At 43.3% G+C, this 23,291-nt stretch overlaps 2 protein-coding genes across 4 annotated transcripts in view; both read right to left on the bottom strand.

Annotated features, from left to right (window-relative positions):
- The window catches only part of abtb2b (ankyrin repeat and BTB (POZ) domain containing 2b), a 43,848-nt gene extending 34,732 nt beyond the window's left edge, over window positions 1–9,116 (bottom strand). The window contains exon 1 of the mRNA XM_046036659.1: window positions 7,709–9,116. Coding sequence (XP_045892615.1) covers window positions 7,709–8,600 — 892 coding nt within the window. The 5' untranslated portion in view covers window positions 8,601–9,116. The remainder of the gene's footprint in view (window positions 1–7,708) is intronic.
- A 2,406-nt stretch (window positions 9,117–11,522) lies between these two features.
- b4galnt4a (beta-1,4-N-acetyl-galactosaminyl transferase 4a) overlaps window positions 11,523–23,291 on the bottom strand; it is a 149,414-nt gene continuing 137,645 nt past the window's right edge. For all 3 annotated transcript variants that reach the window (XM_046037942.1, XM_046037944.1, XM_046037943.1), the window contains exons 9-20: window positions 22,787–22,853; window positions 20,534–20,698; window positions 20,117–20,226; window positions 19,480–19,580; window positions 19,153–19,226; window positions 17,515–19,051; window positions 16,639–17,042; window positions 16,269–16,422; window positions 16,080–16,152; window positions 15,166–15,319; window positions 14,730–14,856; window positions 11,523–13,744 (exon numbers count right to left, since the gene is read on the bottom strand). In XM_046037942.1, coding sequence (XP_045893898.1) covers window positions 13,630–13,744; window positions 14,730–14,856; window positions 15,166–15,319; window positions 16,080–16,152; window positions 16,269–16,422; window positions 16,639–17,042; window positions 17,515–19,051; window positions 19,153–19,226; window positions 19,480–19,580; window positions 20,117–20,226; window positions 20,534–20,698; window positions 22,787–22,853 — 3,081 coding nt within the window. In that variant the 3' untranslated portion in view covers window positions 11,523–13,629. The remainder of the gene's footprint in view (window positions 13,745–14,729; window positions 14,857–15,165; window positions 15,320–16,079; window positions 16,153–16,268; window positions 16,423–16,638; window positions 17,043–17,514; window positions 19,052–19,152; window positions 19,227–19,479; window positions 19,581–20,116; window positions 20,227–20,533; window positions 20,699–22,786; window positions 22,854–23,291) is intronic.

Consider the following 23,291-nt stretch of genomic DNA (forward strand, 5'->3'; position numbering starts at 1 on the left):
AAATAGATGTCCAGGTTTGATAGAGCACAACAGGAGACACTCTCTGACTTCAAACCACAGCCGTTTGGCTATCAGCACAGCTTGTGGGAGGGACGATGTATCCTGTGATGAAGACAAAAAGGGATTCAAACAAGCCGCTGAGTCTCGATGTTTACTTATGGGTTGTTGTTGACGAAGCTGCAGGCTTGACACACAAATAAACACATTCCAGTGTCTGAGGGACAGCAACGAGACAAAGGAGGAGAACAAAGGAAGAGAGAAAGGATGAGTATTAATCCCTATTTATGGTAGCAATAAAAACTTATGGAAACACACTGCATCAGTTCCTGTCACTGGAAGAAAAAAATATATATATTGGACACCCCAGTCTCCATTAAACATGGATGCCTGTGTCACTCAGTCAGTCCTCAATCAACTGCACTGACAGAATAGGCAAATCCAGGCCAACATATACAAACAAATATGCACACACACACACACACACACACACACACACTCTCTAACAGTCTCTTTCAAAAGCACAGATATCATCAGTGTCAGAGGAGAGATGGAAGAGACAGAGAAACATCAAAAGCAAAAACATGCAGAAGAAATGTCAAAGGCTGTGCTGGCCTACTTATAACTGTAGAGCATCATACCACACACACACACACACACACATACACACGAACACCTGTCTAAAAGCTGCAGTTACTTTTCCATTCATATTCTCTCTCTCTCAATTCAATTCAATTCAAATTAGCTTTATTGGCATGAATGTAACAACAATATTGCCAAAGCATCATACATACAACATAAGAACAATCAGCCCCATACATTTCATTAAACAAGTAATTAAAGCGTAAAGTAATCAAAGAGTATGTGTGTTTGTGTAAAAAAATAAATATATATATATTTTTTTTTTCTTTTTTTTACTTGTTAAAAATAAAATAAAATAAATAAATGAAACAGTAACGTGTGTGTGTATATATTAATAGACAAAAAAATATTTTTTTAAAGAATTAATTGATTAAAAAATAATTTTAAAAAAAAAAGACAAAAAGAAATCAGTAACAAATGTAAAAACAAAAAAATTACTAATATATCAAATGATCAAAATAATAATAATTTGAAAATCTGTACAATTATTTGTTAGTCTGAGGTTCCACTGGTTGTCCTCACTTCATGGCATGAGGAGACATATTTTGCAGCAATTATTTCACATTTGGTCATTTCTCCCAGTAAATAGGGGAGTTTCTGTGTGTCTGATATGAATTCGAATTCGGGGTATATTTGGGAAATGTTTGCAAAGTGTTTTTGTCTTTGTGAGAAGTCCTACAGATATTCCAACAGGTATCATTTTATTAAGGCTCTAAAACCAAATTGGAAGGCTATCAACAGTAAAGAAGCAGGAATGGAAGTCCTTAACGGAGTGTCTTTGTCCAGTGATACAATGTTTGTTTGCATACTCCACCCTTTGTACACAGCCTTTACTCATGCAAGTCAGAGGGAAAATCATCATCTTCTCCTCTTCTCCATATTAGTGTGTGCATCTGTGTATGTGCGTGTGCACAGTGTGCATCTTCCTTGTTTTTTATCTGGATTACGACTGATTGACATAATTATAAATGTTTAAGTTTGTCTAATGTTCAAGTCTTCTTGTGTGTAGTGTATTGCGGATGTAAATGAATATATAAACCTTTATTTAAACAGGAAATGTCTCATTGAGACAGTCTCTTTTACAAGGGAGTCCTGTAAGAATATCTGCATGTACACAAGCGTAAAAAAGAGAAAGGTGGTCAGAGGAAAAGGGAGTCGTGTGTACAGCGGGGTGTCTACAGACAAGTGTGTTTGCTTTTCCAGTGCAGTATATCTGAGCTTTGCCATTCAGGGTCCACACACTGCTGCTCTGACTCCGCGGAACAAAGAGGTCACTGACAGCATCACAAAAAGCTCCCTCTTTCAGCCTGTTGACACCCCCCCACCAGGATTTAGAGCCCTTCCTTTGGCATACATGTCCCAATCTGATCTGTTGATCTGTTGTTGTGTGTAATTAAATATTACAACCAAATCACCCACAAAATGGTTCTGTATCGACTACAGTAACTGTCTTCAGTTTTGCTGGAGAACGCATGCAGAGAGACTGCTGCATGCCAGTTAGCAATTGCCTATTAGCAATTAGAATTGTGATGGTTGGAATTGATTTTTCGGGGGTAAGGAGGAGCTAAACTGCTGATTTTAGCAGGGTTTTGTGGTTTGACACACACTCAGAGAGTGGACTTGTGAGATGTGTGCAGATGTTTGAAGCAAGGCAGAACGGCTCTGCATTGCCACAGAAACAACCAAATTAAGACTAAATGGAATACTGTATATGTATTTTTCTTTGCAAACCATATGCTGTAACAGTTAATCAAACCATCTTTGTGTTAAATAACTGAGTGAGAGGGTGGTGTAGCTCTAAGATAGACAGTCTTTATGTAGCAATGACAGATGTATTACAGTGATGAACTACACTTGGTTTATGTCTGGGATGGGTACAAGAAGAGACAGTTAGTATTTTCACTGTAACATAGTAGCTTATTATGCACATGGTCTTTTTGCATTTTGCATGTCAGTGCACATGACTTCTGAAACAAATTCTTTATTTAATTGACTAGGTATATTTAATGAGCAAGCTTTGCTAACTTTTACTTCAGCAAATGTATTTCTGCCTCAGGACATTTTAGCAAACAACACTTAAGACTTGCACAAGCCATTTTGGTGCTATTTCCACTCCAACTTTATATAAAAGGTCAGACTTCAGCTAGCATGCAGCTAGTCAGTGGAATAAAAATAAAAGGAGCCTCAGGAGCCAAATGTTATGTGAAGAAAAAACTTGATATCACTCTATCCTTTTGCCCTGATGCCCATCTCCTCATTCATGTTTGGGCAAGTTAGGCAGCATTTTCTCCGGCACCTCAGCCTCACACCTTAAACCCACTGTTGGCTTGTGTTGCTACAGCTACTGATTAAGTTGGAAAGATGGAGAAAAAAATATACTCTTGTGGCAACCAAGGCCAATAAAATCCAAAGATGCATTTGCCCTGATTGGCCTGTCCAGTATTTTCTATCAATCATCCTCAAAAACAACACTGGCTTCTCAGCCCTGTTCCAAGGTTTCAGAAGCTGGTCTTCACAATCTATCCTTTCTGCTAACAGCCCCACCACACAAGTAATTTCCTCTAGGCTTCATGAACATCAACAAGCTTAAAAACCTGTCCTGGCCCACAGTGCATCTGTTCATATTTTAGTACATTTCTCATTTCAAGGAAACAAATAAAATAAATATGTATGAAAAGCATTCAAATGATAAATCCTAAATCACTGAGTGAGGGACTGATTGAGCAAGCCCGACTTTGAGCTGTCTGTCCACGGGGTACACCCACTTGCATCATGGAAAAAATTGGTAACACTTTCTCTAAGTGCTCATTTTTGCATATTTTTCTATTAAGACACACCTGCTCACACTAGTATGACAACCTCTCAGACTTCGGTATTAAAATGACAAGGCCGGACTCCCACACAGGTGCATGTGGCAGTACTGTCTCTTATTCAGACTTCATAGGACTATGATGTGATGCACAGTGGTTCGTTTCAACAAACCCATTGCTAGCATCTAGGCAATGCACTGAGCTGCCTGGTCCAAGATTCCAGCCATCTTCCAGCCAGTCTTCCTGCTTCCCTCATTAGCCACAGGACAGATTCCCTCGAGAACCATAGCCAGGACTCTGTGGTAATGCATGTGACACGCTGGCTGCACATTTTCCAATTTAAACAAGCCAAATGAGCTCAATACCAGTCTGAGCTCCCGTTCTCTATGGACAGAATAAAGACTTAACCACTACTCTTCAAGAATGTGATTAGAAAGAATAAATCAAGATGCAAGGGCACAAATGTTTTCAAGTTTGCTGTAACTTTTTCTGTGTATATATTTGTGTCTGTTGCCCTTTTTCCCTTGAGTATCTGACATCCTCATCTTTCTTTAATTCCTCCACATCAGTGCTTTACTGTAAACAGTGTTAAAAAGCATGACTCATGCTGCTGTAATGTACTAGGCGGAGCGAGGCTTGAGATCAAAATAACGACTGAAGTTTCAAAGAACGGAGAGGGGCGAGTAAAGACAGGGGAATATACAAGGTGTTAAGAAGGTCATTTGACTTTCATTGTTATTCATTTCACAAACTACATGACCTACGTCAAAGGATGTAGCATTAACGGGAAGTTCCTGAATAAATGTCATTGGTTTTGTAACAGCCCAACAAATCATTTGTGGTGTCATATCTGTGAAAGCAATACTCACGGTTTTCCATAGTTTATACCCACGCAAGTACATTTAAGCACCCACAGATGAGGACACTGAAACACACGTGCACACCAGCACTCTAATGGCTCAGTGTTTTTACAGCTGGGACCGGACAAGAAGCCAATGCAAACAGTGACATGGACCATCAGTGTGTGTGCGTGTTTGTGTGTGTAGCCTGAGGTGGTACATGCACCCGCACATAACACACTTACACACAAACAAAAATGATAGTGTTTATTGAAGGACTAACCCTTATTATCCACTAAATCTATATGACGTATGGTCTTAACTCTATACACACACTGACCTGCTGACAGTGTTCACAAGGTTACCCTAAATTCATCTGTACAGTTCTTCAGGCCAAATACAGGCTGTTAATGCCAGACCTGCCTAATAAGTCTATCTAAGTCTATTTCACCATAATATTAATGTCCTGATATGTTTTCCAAAACTGTATTTGATCCTGCTCCAGATTTGTGGAGCAAGGAGTATATTTTCAGAGTGCTGGTTTCCCCATCTGTGTGACCACAGTGCTGGGCCGCAATCCCTGCATCTTGCTGCCCGCTGTTCCCACGCCTCTTTCTGGGCTAAATACATATTTAGGGAAATACTGAGCGGCAAATCATATGCCGTGTTCTCTAAGTGCACCCAAAACCCATTACTCACAGCCCTTTTAACTACTTTTATAGAGCTGGAGCACAGAAACTGAACTTTTTGTTAGTACTGGACCAAATGAAATCAAGTTTATTTATCAAGGTAAATTCTGCTGAGCATGAATGCTCTCTTTCAGGTAGTCCCTGCTTCAGACTCATATAGCAGTACAGATTCAAGCCACAGAGCAGCCTTTTGCAACCACTGTTAAGCTTGAATGGAGCTGCTGTGTGTTAACAGGCTTGTGCAAGTTTGAATATCCAACTACTGAATTACTGCTTCAACAGATAACTTGGGAATCAAATAAAAGATACAGAAAAGTCTGAAAACATCGCAGAAGTCCCACAAAAACTCAAATGGGGCTGCACTTTGACAACTTTTTTGCCAGCCGGACCAGTGATAAAAGACATCTGTCTGCCAGTCATGAAGATCAATCATTTCATAGCCACTTTCACTAGCCATTAGTAAAGCTACTACTCTGCACTATAAAATGCCCCACAGTACTATCAATACAAATTACACCAGGAAGAGCTTGCTCGTGCTATTTCCTTGTGAGGAGAAATTAATGACAAATGGATTCTTCTGTATTGCGGCATTGTGTAGTGAGTTCAACCAGTGCTGTGGAGCCATTTGAACACATGCAAAGCAGACTAAATTGGTTTCAGGGTGTGTGTGTGTGTGTGTGTGTGTGTGTGTGTGTGTGTGTCTGTGTGTATGCGAATGTGCACGAGTAATGAATAAGATCCTGGCACATCAGAACCGGGTTCCTCTAATGCACTCCCTGTAGACCAGCAGAAATAAACAGATAAAGATGAAGTGGACGTGAATGTAATGGCAAAGAAAAAGAGATAGAGCCAAGAGTGTGAGGTTGAGCAAGAGAGGGCAAGAAGGGAGGAGGGAGGGAGTTTTCAGAATTGTTATTGGAGCCGTAGAAGTCGTTTCTGTCTTAAAGAGTTCCAGATGTGGGCCAGCCCCTGAGAAAGAGAAAGAGTCAGAGAGAAATCAAGAGGGAGGAAAGAGTTTTATCAGACTGTGTCCTTATGATCAGTAGTCTACACTCCCGTTCTGGACTTTGAGAGCTTAAAGTGAATCTTTGCTTTTGTGTGCAGTGATGATTGTGGGGGCTGTGAGGGGTACAGCAGCAGATCGGGGGCTGCTAAAGGGTGTGGGATGTCAGGTGGTAAGGTGGTAGAGAGGTGGTCAGAATAATGGTCTCTTGTTATTACACACACACACACACACACGCACACGCACACGCACACACACACACAGGTCTTTCTCAAAACCAATAACCGAACTCACCAAAATAGGCCAGTCAAAACCCAACCAAAAGACATCTGGTTAAATACTAGGACAAAAGCTGCTCTTTAAGTTATTTTGCAATGAAATAGCTCTCTCAAGCACATGGTCAGATAACAGGCAAGTCCAATGCACTGCACTCTGTTGGTTTTAACACTTGCAGGCTTAAAGGCAGAGCACATTATGATAAAACAAGTGGAAGCTGCACGGAATGTAAAGTAAGTAAGGTGTCAGTGAATGTGCATGCATGTGTGCAAGTTGTGTGTTATATGTTGATTGATTTAGACCCTTAGAAAGTTGGGAGCATTATGCTCTTCTTCGCATGCACGCCACGCTTGCACAGAAAGGTGCTCCTGCATAATGACGTCTTAACTTAGACCAATAGTGAGCCTGTAAAGGCTGTGTCTAGTTATTTTCTCTCTCCCCCTCTCTCTCTGTTGTGTGTATGTACATGGATGCGTATGCCCAGCGTCCCTTGCATTTGTTTTCACTCCCTCTGCGTTGGGCTAAGCTGCACAATCACACTACAAAAGGCTTTTGTCCTGCAGTAAAAAGCTCTGCTCCAGGGAGCTGGTAGTGGGCCACAAACAAAGGCTGGTTACATTGTCCCAACACAAGCTCATGAATCAACTCAACACTGGGCTGCCAAAACAGCCACGGAAAGAGCGCTGCGAGACTACTTGGGGTTGACAAAGAGGGAAGAGAAAATGAGTTGATGGAGGAGGGATGTGAGGAAGGAAGGAGGAAACAAATGGGCAGGGAGCAGGATGCACAGCTGGAGCTGCAAAGAGAGATGAGGGAGAGAGATGTAAGATATAGAGATGCTGGTGGGTGAAAGGGATTTGTCCAACAGGAGGAGAGCAAGATTTGAAAGGAGTGCAGCCAGCACAGCAGGAGGATGAGAGGTGAAGTCAGCATAAACAGAGAGCTGTGTCAACAGACAAGCCTCCTGCCTGTGCTCTAAAGGCTCCCTGCACCCCCAAATGACAACAGCAGCATGGGAGTGACATGTGAGGAATCAACTGACCAATGAGAGTGAAGTAGTTAAAATCGAACTTGGCTGTTCAACACAGAATCTAACAGTCATTTCTCCCGGCACGCCCCTCCTCAGAGAGAAAATACGTTCTTTGTTCGCATCAGATGCCTCTGCACTGTTACTTTCCTATTCTGACAGGTCAAATTAGCAATGAAACCATCAAACCCTCATGCACAAAGAGCTGCCATTGTATCCAGCAGCAGGCCACATTTCACCTTTTCCACACTGTGAGTGGAAAGTGGTGGCCAGCACTCTGGAGGGAGAGTGTGTGATATAAAAAAAAGTTTTGACATCCATCACCACCACACAGAAAAACATACACTGAAAGCATCAATGTACCCACAGAATAACTGGACAATTTGGGGGGGGTTGCACTGAAAAAGGCCTTAAAATATATTTACCATTGGCGTTCTTCCCGCAGATCAGGTGCTCATAGTGCTGCAGGACTCCCCACAGCTCTGCGTCATTGTTCACCAACCCCTCTAGGGCCTCTGCACTCACTGGGGCGCATGCTGACCCTGAATCCGGCCCTAAATGACCCCTCTCGGCCATCAGCACCCGGGCTCCTATCTCCTCCACCAGAGCTTCCATGCATGCGGTCAGGCATATAGCTGCATACTCATGGATGCGCACGGAGATGCGAGTATCCACCATCCAGCGGAAGAAGCGTCCCACGGAGAAGGAGAGGCCGCAGCGGGCGGACTTGCCCTTCCTCAGTAGTTCCCCGGCGCTCATGCTATACATCGAGATGGCCTTGACCGTAGCAGAGACGCAGTGGTCGGCCAGGGCCCAGCTGAGCACCAGCCTCATGGCGCTCTGCACCTCGAAGCGTGTGCAGCGGCAGTGCATGACGCTGAGCCGCTGAGCCTCTCTGGAGATGCGGATCAGAGCCCTGCGGAGGACAGCAGACAGCCGCCTCACGGACTCCGGAGAGAACACAGGTGTAGGTCCCCCTTTAATGCCCACACTCTCGGCCACTTTGCGCAGTATCTTGGCCACTTCCTCTTCGACCCAAGGGAACTCTTCCAGCTCAGGTAAGCGGGGGCACTTGGAGAAGATGTCCTCCGGGTCTTCAGGGAGGACAGTGTTGACCGTGTCCCAGCTGTTGTTCCTGCTGTTCATGGAGCCGGAGTAGTACCACCAGTTGCCCCGGTGAGGGGCCGTCATGAAGGCCTGAGAGTTGGACTTGGAGGAGGACAGGCTGAGGGATTTACAGGAGTCCCCCGCCCCGTAGCCAGAGTCCAGCGTCAGGTCCTCCAGGGTCTTCATGTGGACATTGCTCAAACCAGCCATTATTGTGAAACGGCTTTTACAGGAGTGCTTTGGAAGAACGGTCTACCTGGAAGTCAATCAAGCAGCCGTCGAAACTCCCCGCCGAGCTGGATGAACTGGTTACGCAGCGCAACACATGTCGGGCATGCTGCTAAATAGAGTTCAGTGCAGGACAGCGAAATAACAGTTCTGCATTCGAAGATAAAATCTCACTGAATGGTTGCTTTTTAATCAAAACCAGCCTATATTGTCGTTAACAAACGGGAAAGCCAAGACAGTTTAAGTGACACCCGTCTCACCTTTACACCGGGGCAGCGCAGGGTTTTAAACTTTCCTCCAGTAGCCTAAGTTATCCAAAGTCGCTGAAAACACGACGGAATGTCTCCCCGCTGTCTGAATACCGCCAGACCCGAGTTCATTTATTCTAACATGCCCGGTGTAGCCATTCAGAAGACCGAAACTGCTTTTCGTAGATAACCGTGGCAAAGTCCGCGTCTACTTCACCGCCCTCCCGTCCCGGAGCTCGGTCAGAAACTGCCTGTCGGAGAAACCCAGCTACAGATGTGTGAAAGGAGGGACCTCCGCTGAATGACAACACGGAAGTGGCTCGAGCACCAATCAGGAGAGGGCTGACTTTTGCGGCAGCCAATCCAGACCCGCTCCAAATCTTTCCCCTAGTTTGGGAGAAGGAGTAAACTTGGTTTTGGTTCTAAATGAGCATCAAAAACATTCCCTTAACATGTATGACCTACATATGGCTGTTTTTGCTTTCATGCTCGAGTTGTACTTTTGTACACATTCACCAAAACTCCTTACAATAGCGTCATATTACTTAAACTGTCATCATCATCGTCATCATTTCACCATATAGACCTAAAAGAAAAGTGTAAATTGTAGGCCTAATGTACCACAAATAGCCACTGAATATAGTAATGTATAATCAAATTAACAATTGACTCCTTTTATAAATGATCCATGAATAAATGTTCCTATTATTTATTCTATTAATGGGTCTGGAGGAGTTCTTATGGTTAGTTATGTTATACTGGAACCAAATTGCACACCAGGCAGACTTCAGTTGTCTCCTCATGTTGGCTCTGGGGACACGGCTTGCTGCCTGCACATTAGCTAATCTCTCACCTGCAGCCTGTAACAGAAATTTAATCTGTAAAGCCCTTGGTGTAATGGTGTAGAGGTGGAGCAGTGTTTAGTCTGATTTGATGAGATGAGATTCACTGAAAGTGCATTTTAAAAGGTTATTTGGCAAGGGAGAAGTAAGTATTGTAATAGATTAAACAAGGAGCTTAAATAAAGTTTAAACAAACCTATAGTTTGTGCTCATTCATTACCATTTCAGCAGAGGTAAAAAGTGTCACCTCTTAATTTTGAAAAAGTTTGAGCAAATGAAACTTCAGTTTTCATCATCCCTGTTTGTTGTTTCTGGTTAGGTGCTGTGACATGCTTGAGGTAAAATAAAGCAAACATATTGAAGAGGCCTGTGACTACCTGCTTCTCATCATTCTGCACTCACATAGACAGGTAGGGTGTGTCCAACACTATTACATAATGGGTTTATGGCCTGTGAGACTGCAACACATTGCGAAAGTGGCCGTAATGAATGCTTTCTCACACATATACAGACCGGATATTACAGGACATGCTATACATCCTTAAAGTGGAAAAACTGACTCTCAAACACACGGACAGTCATACATCATGGCCTATGAATCAGTCAGCCAGGGGAACTACATAGGAAGTCAAACTTTCAGTCCAGTTAGCCTCCCCAGTTTTGCGCTATTAGTCAAATCGACTCTAAATGAGATCAGATGACACACAGGGCGTAGGGGAGATCACAGGAGGGTAGTGCTTGCCTCATCCAGACCTCATGTAGCTGTATGTGCTTACCTCATTGTCTCTCTGTGTGCATGCATGCTCAGGGTAGACTTCAAGCCAACCCACCACCCGGGGCAAAGTGACACACAGGGGGATCAACAACTCAGAACAAAACAAAAACTCTGCAAATTATTTAATGTGGTCCTGAAACCATGTGAGCTCTGTTGGGAGTTCAAAATGTTAGCTTTTCTCTCTGTGTTGGTCATAAAACACAATCAGTGTGATATTATGATGATATTAGATCAGTTTAACTGGGTAACTGGATAGTGATGTCAGCCTCAACGAGCAAAACAGACTGAGGGTTGCAGAGGGTTTTAACATGATGTCATGTTTACTTTGCAACTTTGTAGCAAGTTATAAAAGTGAATCAGAACCAGTACAGATCTTAGGAAAATGTACTTTAAGTTTAGTATAGCTGAATATATTATATAAAGAAAGAAATAGTTTGACGGGTCAATATATGTTTTTTTCTTTTAGACTGTATAGTGACTTTTATGGATGTTTTACAAACTCATTGCTGGGGCAAAAATCTGTATCATGACATGATCAAAATCAGCCACATATTTATACATGGTCAAGAATGGTTGCTTGAAGGAAGTGCTCTGGGAAACGTGGGTGGGGTTTTTTGTGAGTGTGTAGGAGGGGGATTTTAACTTTAGCAATGTTGTTCATGTCTTCATGTGTTGTTCTGTCTATTCATTCAAATAGTATATTTTCTTCTACACTTGCCCCTGTTGAAATATGTTTTTACTGTATTAGGTTTCCTGTATTTGAAGTCATTCAACCACTGTACCTCTGCAGGTATATGTATATATGGGTGGAGCACCATCATGTGGTCAGATAGGGGATATCATTTTTATCTATTATGTTTGACTTCTCTATACTCCATTAGTTGTAGCTGATACTTTTTTAGGTGTCATACAAAGAGACAACAATATACAAAACAAAACAGGAAAAAACATCTGGACGTAAAAATTATATGGATGTAAGCATAAAATTTTATTTGCAAAAAATCAACAAATCAAAATAAAAGTACAATACATTCTTAAAACCTTTTCTCTACAAAACAATTTCACAGAAATTACCTTGGAATGTATATTCCTATTTTTAATTTTTATGTTTCTTATATATATAGTCTTATATTTAATGTGTTTCTCTTGCTCTTTAAATAGTCTCCTGTCAGTGTTACATGGCGTACAGAATAGACCTTTTTCCTGTAGGGTCTTTTGACAATCACATAGTTAATAACAGATCATTAACTCTCATCCATATTCTGGTATATACGTCCAGTCTTGTGTCCTCCAGCCACTGCCCATCAATAAACAAGTACCATGTTGCATAAACAGAGGCATTAGGAGCCCGGCCTCCAGCCAAACTAATGGGAGCAGGTGGGGTCCTGCTGAACTGCAGCTGCCAGTGAGTCTCCATCACACCTCCTGATTTCACGTAGTAGTAATTAGTACCATCTCTGTCTATCGCAACAACCACTCCCTCCTGCTCCTAAAACAAACACACTGACGTGTCTGTAATCCATTGAGGAGAATATTTCCCTCTTTTGCAGTGTATCTGAATTTACATTGACATTACAGCCTGCTGATAAATAACGGTGTGTTTCTGTCTGTCCCTGCCCTCCTCCGCCATTAGTAGTTTAAAAACTGCCTGCAGCCAAACCCTGATAAAGGCACACATTTGTGAAACAGCCATGCCTTGCCACATTGTGTCCAACCCATGAAGTGGTCTCCCTTCCCCTCCCTTCTGCTGGAGCTTTATACAAGCTTAAAAGAAGAGTGTTGATGTTTTCGATAGCTAAGCATTCCCTGTCCCTGTGGTATTTTAATATGAGAGATAGAGTTTTAATCCCTCAGATCCAATATTTGAAATGCAATACTCAGCTCAGAAAATGCATGAAACAATGGTGTTAAATCAAATGTCAGAAACCTATTGTGCTCCCCTCCTGTTACAGTTTTGTGTTCCAGTTGACAATGAGGTTAGAGATCCGGAGGGAATGGAGGATACCATCAGAAAAAGTAAAAGGTGTAAACAAGTGTTCAGAAATTCAGTGTTTTAGAACAGCAAATAGCACCCCAAACGTTAGTGCATCCACAGTCAGTCAGGACAAATGATAACCCCTTTTAAAAAACTAACAGCAGAATAAACTTCAGTTAATGAAACAAAAACAAACAAAACAAAAAAAAAAGTCCAACCAATTAACGAGCATTAAAATGGGTATAGTACATCAATCTGATATTACAAAAAATCAGCAGGGCTATATATAACGATTCAACAGATATAAGTTAGCATGAAGTTGAAATGACCAGAGGCAGAAATGAGTTGAAAGATTGACTGAAAGATTGATTGAAAGAGATCCAGAGAGAGAGAGAGAGAGAGAGAGAGAGAGAGAGAGAGAGATGGACAGAAAGAGATATAAAGATGATGTGCCTCTTAGTAAGTGTTTGGAAAAGGGTTTTTCTGATTCACCAACTTTCTTTGTTTCATATTATCAGGAGTACTTCAACACCTTGGCCATACTGGTTAGTGATATCCAACAGGTAGCAGTTGATGTATTTAGAAATACTGTTTACCAAAGACAGAGTTCCTCTACTTCAGCTATGCCACCATGTCTGAATCTACACATTCTATTAGGCTCCCATGTGAGAGTGTGTTAGAAAAAGAGATCTTAGGTCGTCTTCACATCTCCTTGTTAGAAAAAAAGGTGCTCCTGTCATCATAAGCACACACAAGCGGCAGCACACCCACGTACACATATATATATATATACATACCCACGCATACACACAAACACACAGACACACGCACAAAAACAGCTTCTTTCCAGTCTGTCTGAAAACATTGCACCAAAAAAGGACAGAGAGAAGGAGAACAAAAATGACTCTCTTCTCTCTGTACAGTAGTCAGTGAGGCAAAGTGATGACTCAGGCCCATCTGCCTAAACGTCTAGCTTGTAATGTTCAGATTTGGACTCTGTTTCCTTGTACAGACAAGCATACAAGTGGGGCCAACGGCGAAACAGAGGCGTCCCTGAAAGGAGCCTGTTTCAAAAAAGGCAGAGTTCAGGCAGTGAGCGAGCTCCTTCAGGTCTCTCTCACACACAGTGGATCTGCAGGTAGGTTCAGGGTCCTGTGACCAGCAGGGGGCGCTACCCCTTAGGAGTTTTCTTGTTTTGGGCGTTCCACATGCCTCGTTTGGAGTGGTAGTAGTGAAAGAAGTTCCTCAAGCGTAGTCTCTCTACCTCCAAACCATTCTGCAGTACTCTAGAGGAGGTAGGGAGAAACACTGCGTTAAAACTGGGTTCTTTTCATGATGCTGGATAGGGAAGCAATGCATTTTTTTGTCATCTAAGAGAAAACTGTAGCAGCAGTTCTCGGGTCACTTTCAAAACCGTTACTGTGTCTGTGTTCAGTAGTCTGATAAAACTTATTTTTTTTTCATTTTATATTATATTTTTTCACTGACAAGTGTCAGTTCACCAAACTTACATCTGGGAGGTATCTGAACAAGCAGATTGTTTTGGTTTTATTTGCTCAGGTTTTGAATTATGGGGCAAACTTGGACATTTGTGTATTGTTGTTAGTTACATAGTTAGTTAATAGTCGTAGCCTAGTAGTGACTGTGTACTAATTTTGCATGTACCAACAACTATCAGTGTATGTTTGTTGGACTGACCCACTTAATGACATGTTGAGCTTGCATGTCTGTAACAACTCTGCCCTCCCTCCAAATAGAGGATGGCCATGTCCAGTCCCCTGCCTGTCTGGGGATTGAACACCTCAGAGCAGGGGTCTCTAATAGCACCTTGTATGAACTGTAGGTTTATGCCACTGTCAGTAAGAAGGACTAGACTTGCAGCAATAGGAGGTGATGCTGGGCTGCTACCTGCTAGTGTGGCTGCAGACCCAACAGCATCTAAGGGTCCCAGATGCAATGCGGTTTAGAAGAGGACATACACTCTGGAGGTACAACAGTGACCATCCAAGAAACAAATAAAACTATTGTTCCATATCAGTAATGCCTTGTAATATACAGGAGGTGGCTACAATTCTTTTCAACTTCTGTTCAACATAATGCAATCTGGTACACTACACAACTACCATTACAAAGCATCTAATGTTTGACTAAAAGTTCAAGTTGCCATGGAGTTGAGTCAACTTCTCTCTGACACAGTCTCAACAAAAATTTACTTTGTAACCCTAACAATATTTATTGCAGGTTTATTGTGTTGGCTTGTTGCTGGGTTACCTGTCCAGCAGCTCCCAGTCCTCTCCACCCCAGCGGTCTTTGAATTCCTCTGTATTCATCCCTCCAATCTTTTCAAAATCAGACTTATAGATTCCAAACAGGCCAAAACCATTTACCTCCCAGTAACCTGAAAGAACAACAAGAATGATAAGAGGACTATTGGTACCACTGCATAAACAGTGATTATGATAAAAGGAAAGTTTGATGCGTATGTCTATAAAGCACAAGAATGGAGCTTCTGAAGCAAGAGTGTTTATTACGCATGTAAATTGAAAACATGTTTTATGAATTCAAAGTAGCTGTCTGTAACTGGGGAATGAGTTTGAGTGACGAGTCAAACCAAAAACATGAAAACTATGTTAATAAGTGAGATGTGATTACTCATGTATCAGCACAGACGTGTAATGTGTGTGTGTTTTTTGCGTGTGTGTGTTACCATCAGGCTCCTGTGGCGAACTGCCACAGCTGAGTCTCATGACAATGGGAGCAAAAGCAAGGCGTCCCTCCACACAGTGCTTCCTGATGCTTTCCAAGATGTTGAGAGGGAAGTGGATGTGCAGATCACACAGAAACACAATGCTGTGACTATCCTACAAGAAGAAACACAAACAAACACACATGCACATCCGTTACATCTAAACAATCTCTAAATCTCTCCAACATCTAAGAAAAACAAAAGTGTGTGAATGAGTCTGTTTGATGATTCCGTGTATGAGCTGGCGCAAATGTGTGTGTATGCGAGTGAATGTTCACATGCCACCTAATATGGGATTTTAGGATTAAAGAAAGTGGAGGAGACTGGGCTCAGCATCGGAGGCTTGTCATTACTTCCAGAGCCCGCAGGTCACTCAGACATGAGTGACAGGCCTGTCACGCCACTGTGACAGCACTGACACTCAACTGACGGATTAACGTCTGTTCAAATTTCCAGCCACTCCACGCCCCCGTGGGTGGGTGTGCACGCTTGTGTGATAGAGAAACAGCCAGCGAGTGGCGTAAGAGCACATGCACACAAATAACCTGAGAAAGGGAATGGATGTGACAGCTATGGCATACACATGACAGGGGAAATGCAGCTAACTGTCTAAGCGATTCCCTGTCACCCACAGCTGGGCTCTGTAGGGAGAGGATGAAGGGAAGCAGGAGGTGGCTCGGAGATAAGGGCGAGATCCACAGCCTGTGACAGACTGGCCTAGCAGTGATGTATTCATTATGCATGAGTGTTCTTTCTGCCTGTCCATCACCCAGTAAAGGTCATGTGGTCAGTGTGAGTAGCTGACCTTCAGTGAGTGGCTCTTTCCTGCCAGCTCACATATTGTTGCCTTGCCTCTGTGTGTTTGTTTCTCTAACCTCAATGGTGTCCACTCCGATCTGCAGTCCTGCGGAGCGCTCAAAGTTCCCTTCTCTCCTCAGATACTCGTATCTGTCAAAACAAATACATACACAGATATCACTTTGAAGCCATTCAATTATTCTAAAACATTTGGATTAAACAAATGGATTAAAGTCATATTACATGGCTGATTGTGTTACACACACCTCGGCACACTGCTATCTCTAAGCGCCTGCTCCACGTCCATGTCTTCACTCTCAAAGTCGACAATAATGATGCTGAAATTGTCATCTTTTGTCTGGCGGTGAAGATTCTCCATGTCAGAGATAAACTGCTGTACCCAACGAGCCTGGTTTTTCACTGGAGGACAGTAAGAACGTAAGGGAAAAGTAGACCGCAAGTTAGGGGGGAAAAATATATTCTTCTTCTGAAGTTTTCCTTTCATAATTTATATTCATTGCATGTTCTGAACTACCTCTAGATGAGCAGAAAATAAAGCCTGAATAATCTTAGTTTCACAACTGGTTCCATGCAGATTATTCCATTTTCAAAGTTAACCTAACCCTTTTGACTGACCTGGCACCACAAAGTGAACCATGACATCTTTCCTCCATTGGAGCATGACTGGCTGGCAGAGCAGAGGCTTAGCATAGGCAGTGCTCCAGGGGGTCGCTCCAGGCCGGGCGGGGGACCTAGTGAATGGAGGGGGTGGTGGGGTGGCGAGGCTGGACGTGGCTACGGATGGGGCCAAAGCTGGTGCAGAGGCTGGTGCAGAGGCTGGTGCAGAGGCCGGTGCAGAGTCGGTGTTCTCTAGACTTTCTTCTCCTTGCCTGCTGCGGTGGAGCAGCAGGTAAATGTATTCTGAAAGACGCACCACACTGCGGCCTCTCTCCATTAGTTCCAGTTCCACCAGGTAACGGTTCCCTCTTGCCGAGTCACGGCGCTTCTCAACGTTGATGATGCGTAGCAGGGTGTAGATCCTGGGGCACATAAAAAAATGCTTAAGAAAACACTCGCAGATTGTACATGTTCTAAATAATAATATGGATGCAAATATAAAACAGTATTTCTTATGACATTCTCACAACTGGATTAATTATTGTTTGACTGTAGGCAGACCACTTCGAAAATGTGGCTACTCATTATCCGCAGTGCTGTGTGAAGTCAGCATGGTGTGATTTGGGAGGAAAATGGAAAAGTGAATGGCCACAAATAACATCATGTAAGTACTGCCACAGAAAATGGTAATCAGCACATAGAGGACTGCTAACATGAAGTCAAAGCACAAGGGCATGACCAATATGTTCTTAGGGAAATTACTTCTTGCTTTACATAATGGTTAGCAAAAGAAAACCACATTTGAACTTATTAGGTTGCAGTAACATAAGCAGTCTTTTAGCCTCACATTAATCTCACCCCCCACCCATACCTCACCAGCCTCTATATCATTACCCTGCGTTGCGTTCGTTGAGTTTCTCCATGTACTGCGCCAGCACGTCCACCACCTCACTCTCTGCCAGCTGGAGGTTGCCAGACACATTGCAGCGAAGGTCATTCCAGTCAGAGCGCAGCAGCTCGAAGTCCATCGGATTGACTGAGAAGGTCCTCTGCCAGTTGATGCTCTCCTCTGCCCAACCTGGCCGGGCCTCGACCTCCTCGTAGCTGTAGTCTGACATCTCGCCCTCCTCTGGTTCTGGCTCGGGATCAGGATCGGGGTCAGGACTAGAGCGGTTTGTATTCTGGTCGAGTTCTACCGGGTTGGGGTCCAGGTCTAGGTCTGGGTGCTGCTGAGACTCTGTGATCTCTGATGTCCTGAGGTAAGAGGTGACCCGCGATTGACCTTGGAGCGTGTTTTCGGTGGAGTTAAACCTTGGCAGGGTAACTTGAGGGGGAGAGGGATCTTTATGATGGGAGAGTGGGGTTAGTGGGTCCCCTTTGCTGGGTAGATCAGCAGTGACAGTAGTCTTTATATCTCTGTGCTCCCCTTTTCTCTTGCTTTTTGCCCCTGCTGCCCTGTAGGCAGACTTCTGCACACTTTCATTCTGTATGTTGATGCTTCCATTGTGAGGAGATGTCTTACCTTCTTTTGTGGGGGGGTTGGGCCAGAGCTGAGGGGCACTAACAAGACTTCTACCTCCTGTTATGCCTCCCCCAGTATGTCCTTTAGCACCCAGGTTGACTAGCCTTGTGGTTTTCCCAGTTTGGTACAGAAAGACCCCCGGGAACACCTCCCTAGGGCGGCGAGATGCCCTCTCCTCCCTCCTCTCTCGGCGCTGCTCCCTCTCCCTGTCCTTCTCCCGCTCCTTGGCAGATCGAGGCCTGGTGATGTAGATCTTGTTCTCCTCCCTCTTCTCCTTGTTGTTTCCAGTGAGCTTGTTGTTGTTATCGTTGGGGTTGTTGCTATGGGCGGAGTTGCTGAGGATCTGCTTGGCTCGGCTAGCAAGGGCAGAGAGGGAGGACTTTTGGGGGAAAAGGAGTGAAGATTTGCTCAGTTTAGGCAGAGTCTCAGCTTCCATCTCCCCTCCACCTCCATCATCTGTTCCTCCTCCTTTCCTGCCAGGGCCCAACTCTGCAGGACCGGTGCGGATCCAAGAAAGGGAGCGACCCCGGACCACACTGTCCATTTCAGGCTGGAGCACCCTGGGCTGTGGCTCTTCAAGTCCCTTCCTGGTATCCTGTCTCATGTTTTCTCTTGTATGATCTCTTCCCCAGTCTTTGTCCAGATCCCTAGCTATCTGTGCATGTCCGTGGGGAAAGTGTCTCCTTTCTCTGCGGTGTATGATACTGTTGACTGCCCCCTCCTCCTCTTCATCAGGGTCCTCCTCCTCTCCTTCTTCCCCTTCTCTGCCAGCTGTTGTGGGCCCAGGCTTTGAGTGCTGGTGGGAAGGGTTGGAGGTGTGGCTGGAATGAGAGGGCTTCTTGGGCGGCTGCGTGCCAACGATCTGTGCCTCGTCCTCTGTATCTACCACCTCCTCTTCCTCTAGGAAGTCTGGAGACAGGAAGAAGACCCAAAGTTAAAAGAGTGTGTATGTGTATATTAGTGTGACTGTGCATCCATGCACAAGTGTGTATTTGTTTGTTATTAGTTACCATCTGGATTGGGGAAGAAGAACGGTCTGTCATCTTCCTCCTCGTCCATCTTCATATATTTGTAGAAACCAAACCTGGCAGACACGACAAGAGGCAACACACACATAAACACACACAACCGCATACATTAGTAGAAGGCTGAAGTTTCTATGTGCCTTCCAGCACAATGAGTTTAATCTCTTGGTGAGAGGTTGCATGGATCACTGCCATCAAATTCAAAGATACTTGAACAATTATTCTGCATTATCAATGTACGCTCTCATATATACAAGACAGAGACAAATGTTCCTCTGGCTCGCTGAAAGATAAAAGAAACAATGTCCTCACTTCTCCAAGTAGATAGGGGACTCTCTGTAGAAACACTTGTTCTCTCGCTCCATGTGGGTGAGGCGTGTGAAGTCATTGGGGTAAACGAAGGACAGATAGACCTGAAGAAAAGTTAAACGTCAATCAAAAATGCAATGACCCCAGAAAACACTGATAAATGAGCTCATTCTTATTTAGCAGTATTCTACGAGGATCAGACTAACACCAGCATTTAATTAAAATCAGCCACTTCCTCTACATAATGCCGCATTTTCTTACAGTGATTACAGTGAAATCTACAATGGAAATGCTGTGTTTTCATGGCTCTCATTTCCATCTCATCACCCTGAAGCTGCTGCAGTAACTCGTGTTGTCCTAAGGGGGGGGGCAGCGTGCAACACAACCTGCCACCTGCTTCCTTTATGCGTTTTGATACAAAGGGAGAGATGCAGTGGTTATGTTCAGCATGGGCTTAGCTTCTCTGTCCAGTTTATCTATTTATATTATACAGACTCTGCAAGGGGCAACTTTTTTTAGCAGATTAAAAGTCTACTGCCATAATTGGATGCACTACTGATTTCAGTAAAAACATATTCTCTCACAAATACTGACAAACAGCAACATCATTATGGAAAGGTGTGATGGAAAGGTTACTTACAAATTGCAGGCCCTGGTATCTGGCAATGGGAAAATCTTTGACTACATAGGTTGGAGAATAGAGACAGGCTGGAAGAACGTTTTCCAGTCGGGAGGGGTCGATCATAGGAGCTGAGGAGAGAGGAGAAAGAGAGAAGAGGAGCTAAATATTTGAGGTCAGGTACAAATAAATATGAATATGGAATTCTTGTTTCAACAAATATAAGAGTCAGAAAGCTGGGAGACGATCAGGGCAAAGGAAAACACAAACTTATGGAACACAGCCAGCCGGGTGAAATGACAGTCTGAGTACAGCTAAATTGACAGCCAGAGAGACCGTGAGCCAGACAGCCAATCAGTCAGTCATAGAAAATGACAGGCCAGAAAAACGAGGATAAGCACGGGAAAAGGGGACAGCCTGAAATCATGACAGTTTTACTGCTGTAGAAGGTGTCTCTGGGGTCCGGCTTCAGCATGTCTGCTCCATGCTGCATTATGCTGCCTCCCTCCAGACCCTGAGGTGGAGACTCCCCTGGGAGACGGATGTGACTGGCCAAGGTCTGGGGGATGTGGTCCACACTGTTCATCTTCAGAGTGGACTCGTCTGAAAAATAGACACAGAGACACAGATGGAGGGAGATGATGTGGGAAATGAAAAGAGGAAGATGTATTATTTCATTCATTGATCTTAATTATGGACAAATTTGATGTTAGCTGTTGGAAGGTAAACATCATGCACCTTATTTGCGTTGCAATCATCATAAATCGTTACCGACCATGAGGAAAAGAGTAAAGGAGAGGCTGAGAGGAAGAAAACAAAGGAGGAAAGGAAAGGGGAAAAGGAGGAGGAGAGGTGCACCAAAAGCTGAAGTGAGGGAATCAGAAAAAAGTTGGGAGAAAACAAAAAACAGGGCAGAGCAGAGTCATAATTACACCAATCGATAGCAGGGAAGGAGGAGAGAGCACGTGTGATTAATGGGATGTCAGGTGCAAGGCCTGATGGGAGAAATGCTTTATAATTAACAGGGTGGTCAGCATCATTTTTATCCTCCAGAGGGTGGAGTGTGCAGACCTGGTGTGTGTGTGTGTGTGTGTGTGTGTGTGTGTGTTTGTGTGCACAGGCTACACAGAGAAAGACTTCCTTTCTTCTAACAATAAGACATCTGTTGATCACATACCCGGTTAGCACTACACACAAGCCTTGCAAAGACTAACTAATTATCTATGTAACTGAAATCCTCACAACATGCAAAGAAAGAAAGAAAACAATGGAACTCTCCTCCTCTTTCTTTTGGTTAATTTGTATAATGTTTAGTTGTGTTGTAATAAAAACATTATTATTACAAATACGGCTACCAGTCGTTATTTTGTGCTTATTTGAATTTCTTGGTCTCTTCAGTAAATGTTAGTGTATGTGTGTGTGCGATGTTGTAAATTCAGTAACAGCTTCAGTAACTGCGTGAACTATTCTGAAAAAGTATTATCACACTAATAAAGGGATGTACTTGGCTTGAACCCATGAGAAATTATTTTGGGGGGAACTTCCCTGCAATTAAAGTTAATCACCAGAGCATTTCTGACCAGAAATTATTTTGTGGGGAACAATTCAATAATACACAGTTAATCAGCCAGCAGGATTTTTGACCGAGAAGATGGATGTTGAGAAAACTATTCAGTTGAGATACTGCACTCTGGAAATATTCAATAATCACTTACAAATCTGCAAGATAAGTTAATTATAAAGTGCTTACACAGAGAGTAGAACAAATGCAAATGGCAGAATGATTCCTGGTTTTCCAGAGATTAGATTGAGCTGAAAAAGTTAGTTATGCTCTCTCATGTACAGTATTTGAAAAAAGAATGTATTTGGCACCCATCTATTAGCATCTGGCTACAAGTCTGTGGAAGACAAGTTGTTGAGAGTTGACATAAAGGGAGGAGTAGCAATGGATGGTGGAGGGAAAAAGATGAGGAGATGGTAATGCTTGAATCCAGCAAGTGACCTAATGTAATGTACAATGCCTCCTTCTTCTCTGCCATAGCACGTCATAAACAAGACAGCATACATCCCTAGCAACCTGCAGCTTTGCACAAAAAAGGCACCTCCACAAATCATTTCCTGTGCAGCTGGCACTCTCCCTTGTTAACAATACTGAATCCCTGTGACACGCTGCTATTCTTGGAGCTATAGAGGCTAGACTTCTTCTCAGGAGCTACTGCTCTCATCTCTGCTACGAATGACACCTATAGAGAAAATAGAGCAACTATTAGATTCTGTATCTCCTCTTTGGCTCCACATAGGGAAGATATGCCATGCCATGCTCTCAAAGTGACAGTGCCCTAGGAGAAAAAAGTATATGAAACCAGGGAAAATGTTGATTTTAAGTGTTTATCAAAAGCTAGACAACGCATGAGGACAGAGTGACAAGAAAGAAGCACATCTTGGTCTAAAGAAGGCTGATTCTGTGACATTAGACTACTGATCGATACCAGACTAGACTAATGAATTTGTTTTTTATAGCATCATTTCCTCTCTCTATTTGGCAAGCTCTCAGCCAAGCAAAAAGACTAGAAGGCCCGTGTGTATCTGAACCACAAACACCAGAAAAATTTAAATGCATTTTTTTTCCCAAAGACACAATGACAGAAAAGCTTTCCACGCAATGTATCAGCAGGGCAGAGTAGCTCTTACCTGTGTACAGGGAGATGTAGGCTGAGTCTATCACTTCATATTTCAGACCAGGGAGGAATGGCCGCCACTGTGTGTGAAAGCAGAGAGTGACAGTAAAGGGACTGAGTAAGAAGAGAAAACGAAATGCCAACACGTGGACAGAGTAAGGCGAGCAGAAATCGTCCATCATTGTTTGCAAGCTAAACTGTGACACTCTCTGTGTTATTGATCTTAGCAACATCACAGGATCGATTTTATGCTGGATTTTTGTATAAACACACTTATCCAAAGAGAGAAGAGTAAACAGAAAAAAAAAGTGTGGCACATGAACAGAAATGTGAGGCCGTAAGGGGTAAGGAAAGGTGAAATCAGTAAACAAAATAATCCGTGCGCAGAACAAGAACAGAGCTGTAGGAATAAGATGGTGACGAGTAGGTGTTAAAAGGAAGATCTAGTAATGACCGGAAAACAGAGAGAATCATGGAGAGAGAAATAAAGAGAGAGAGAGAGAGAGAGAGAGAGAAAG

This window comes from Micropterus dolomieu, linkage group LG22, assembly GCF_021292245.1.
Source record: "Micropterus dolomieu isolate WLL.071019.BEF.003 ecotype Adirondacks linkage group LG22, ASM2129224v1, whole genome shotgun sequence".
NCBI lineage: Eukaryota > Metazoa > Chordata > Actinopteri > Centrarchiformes > Centrarchidae > Micropterus > Micropterus dolomieu.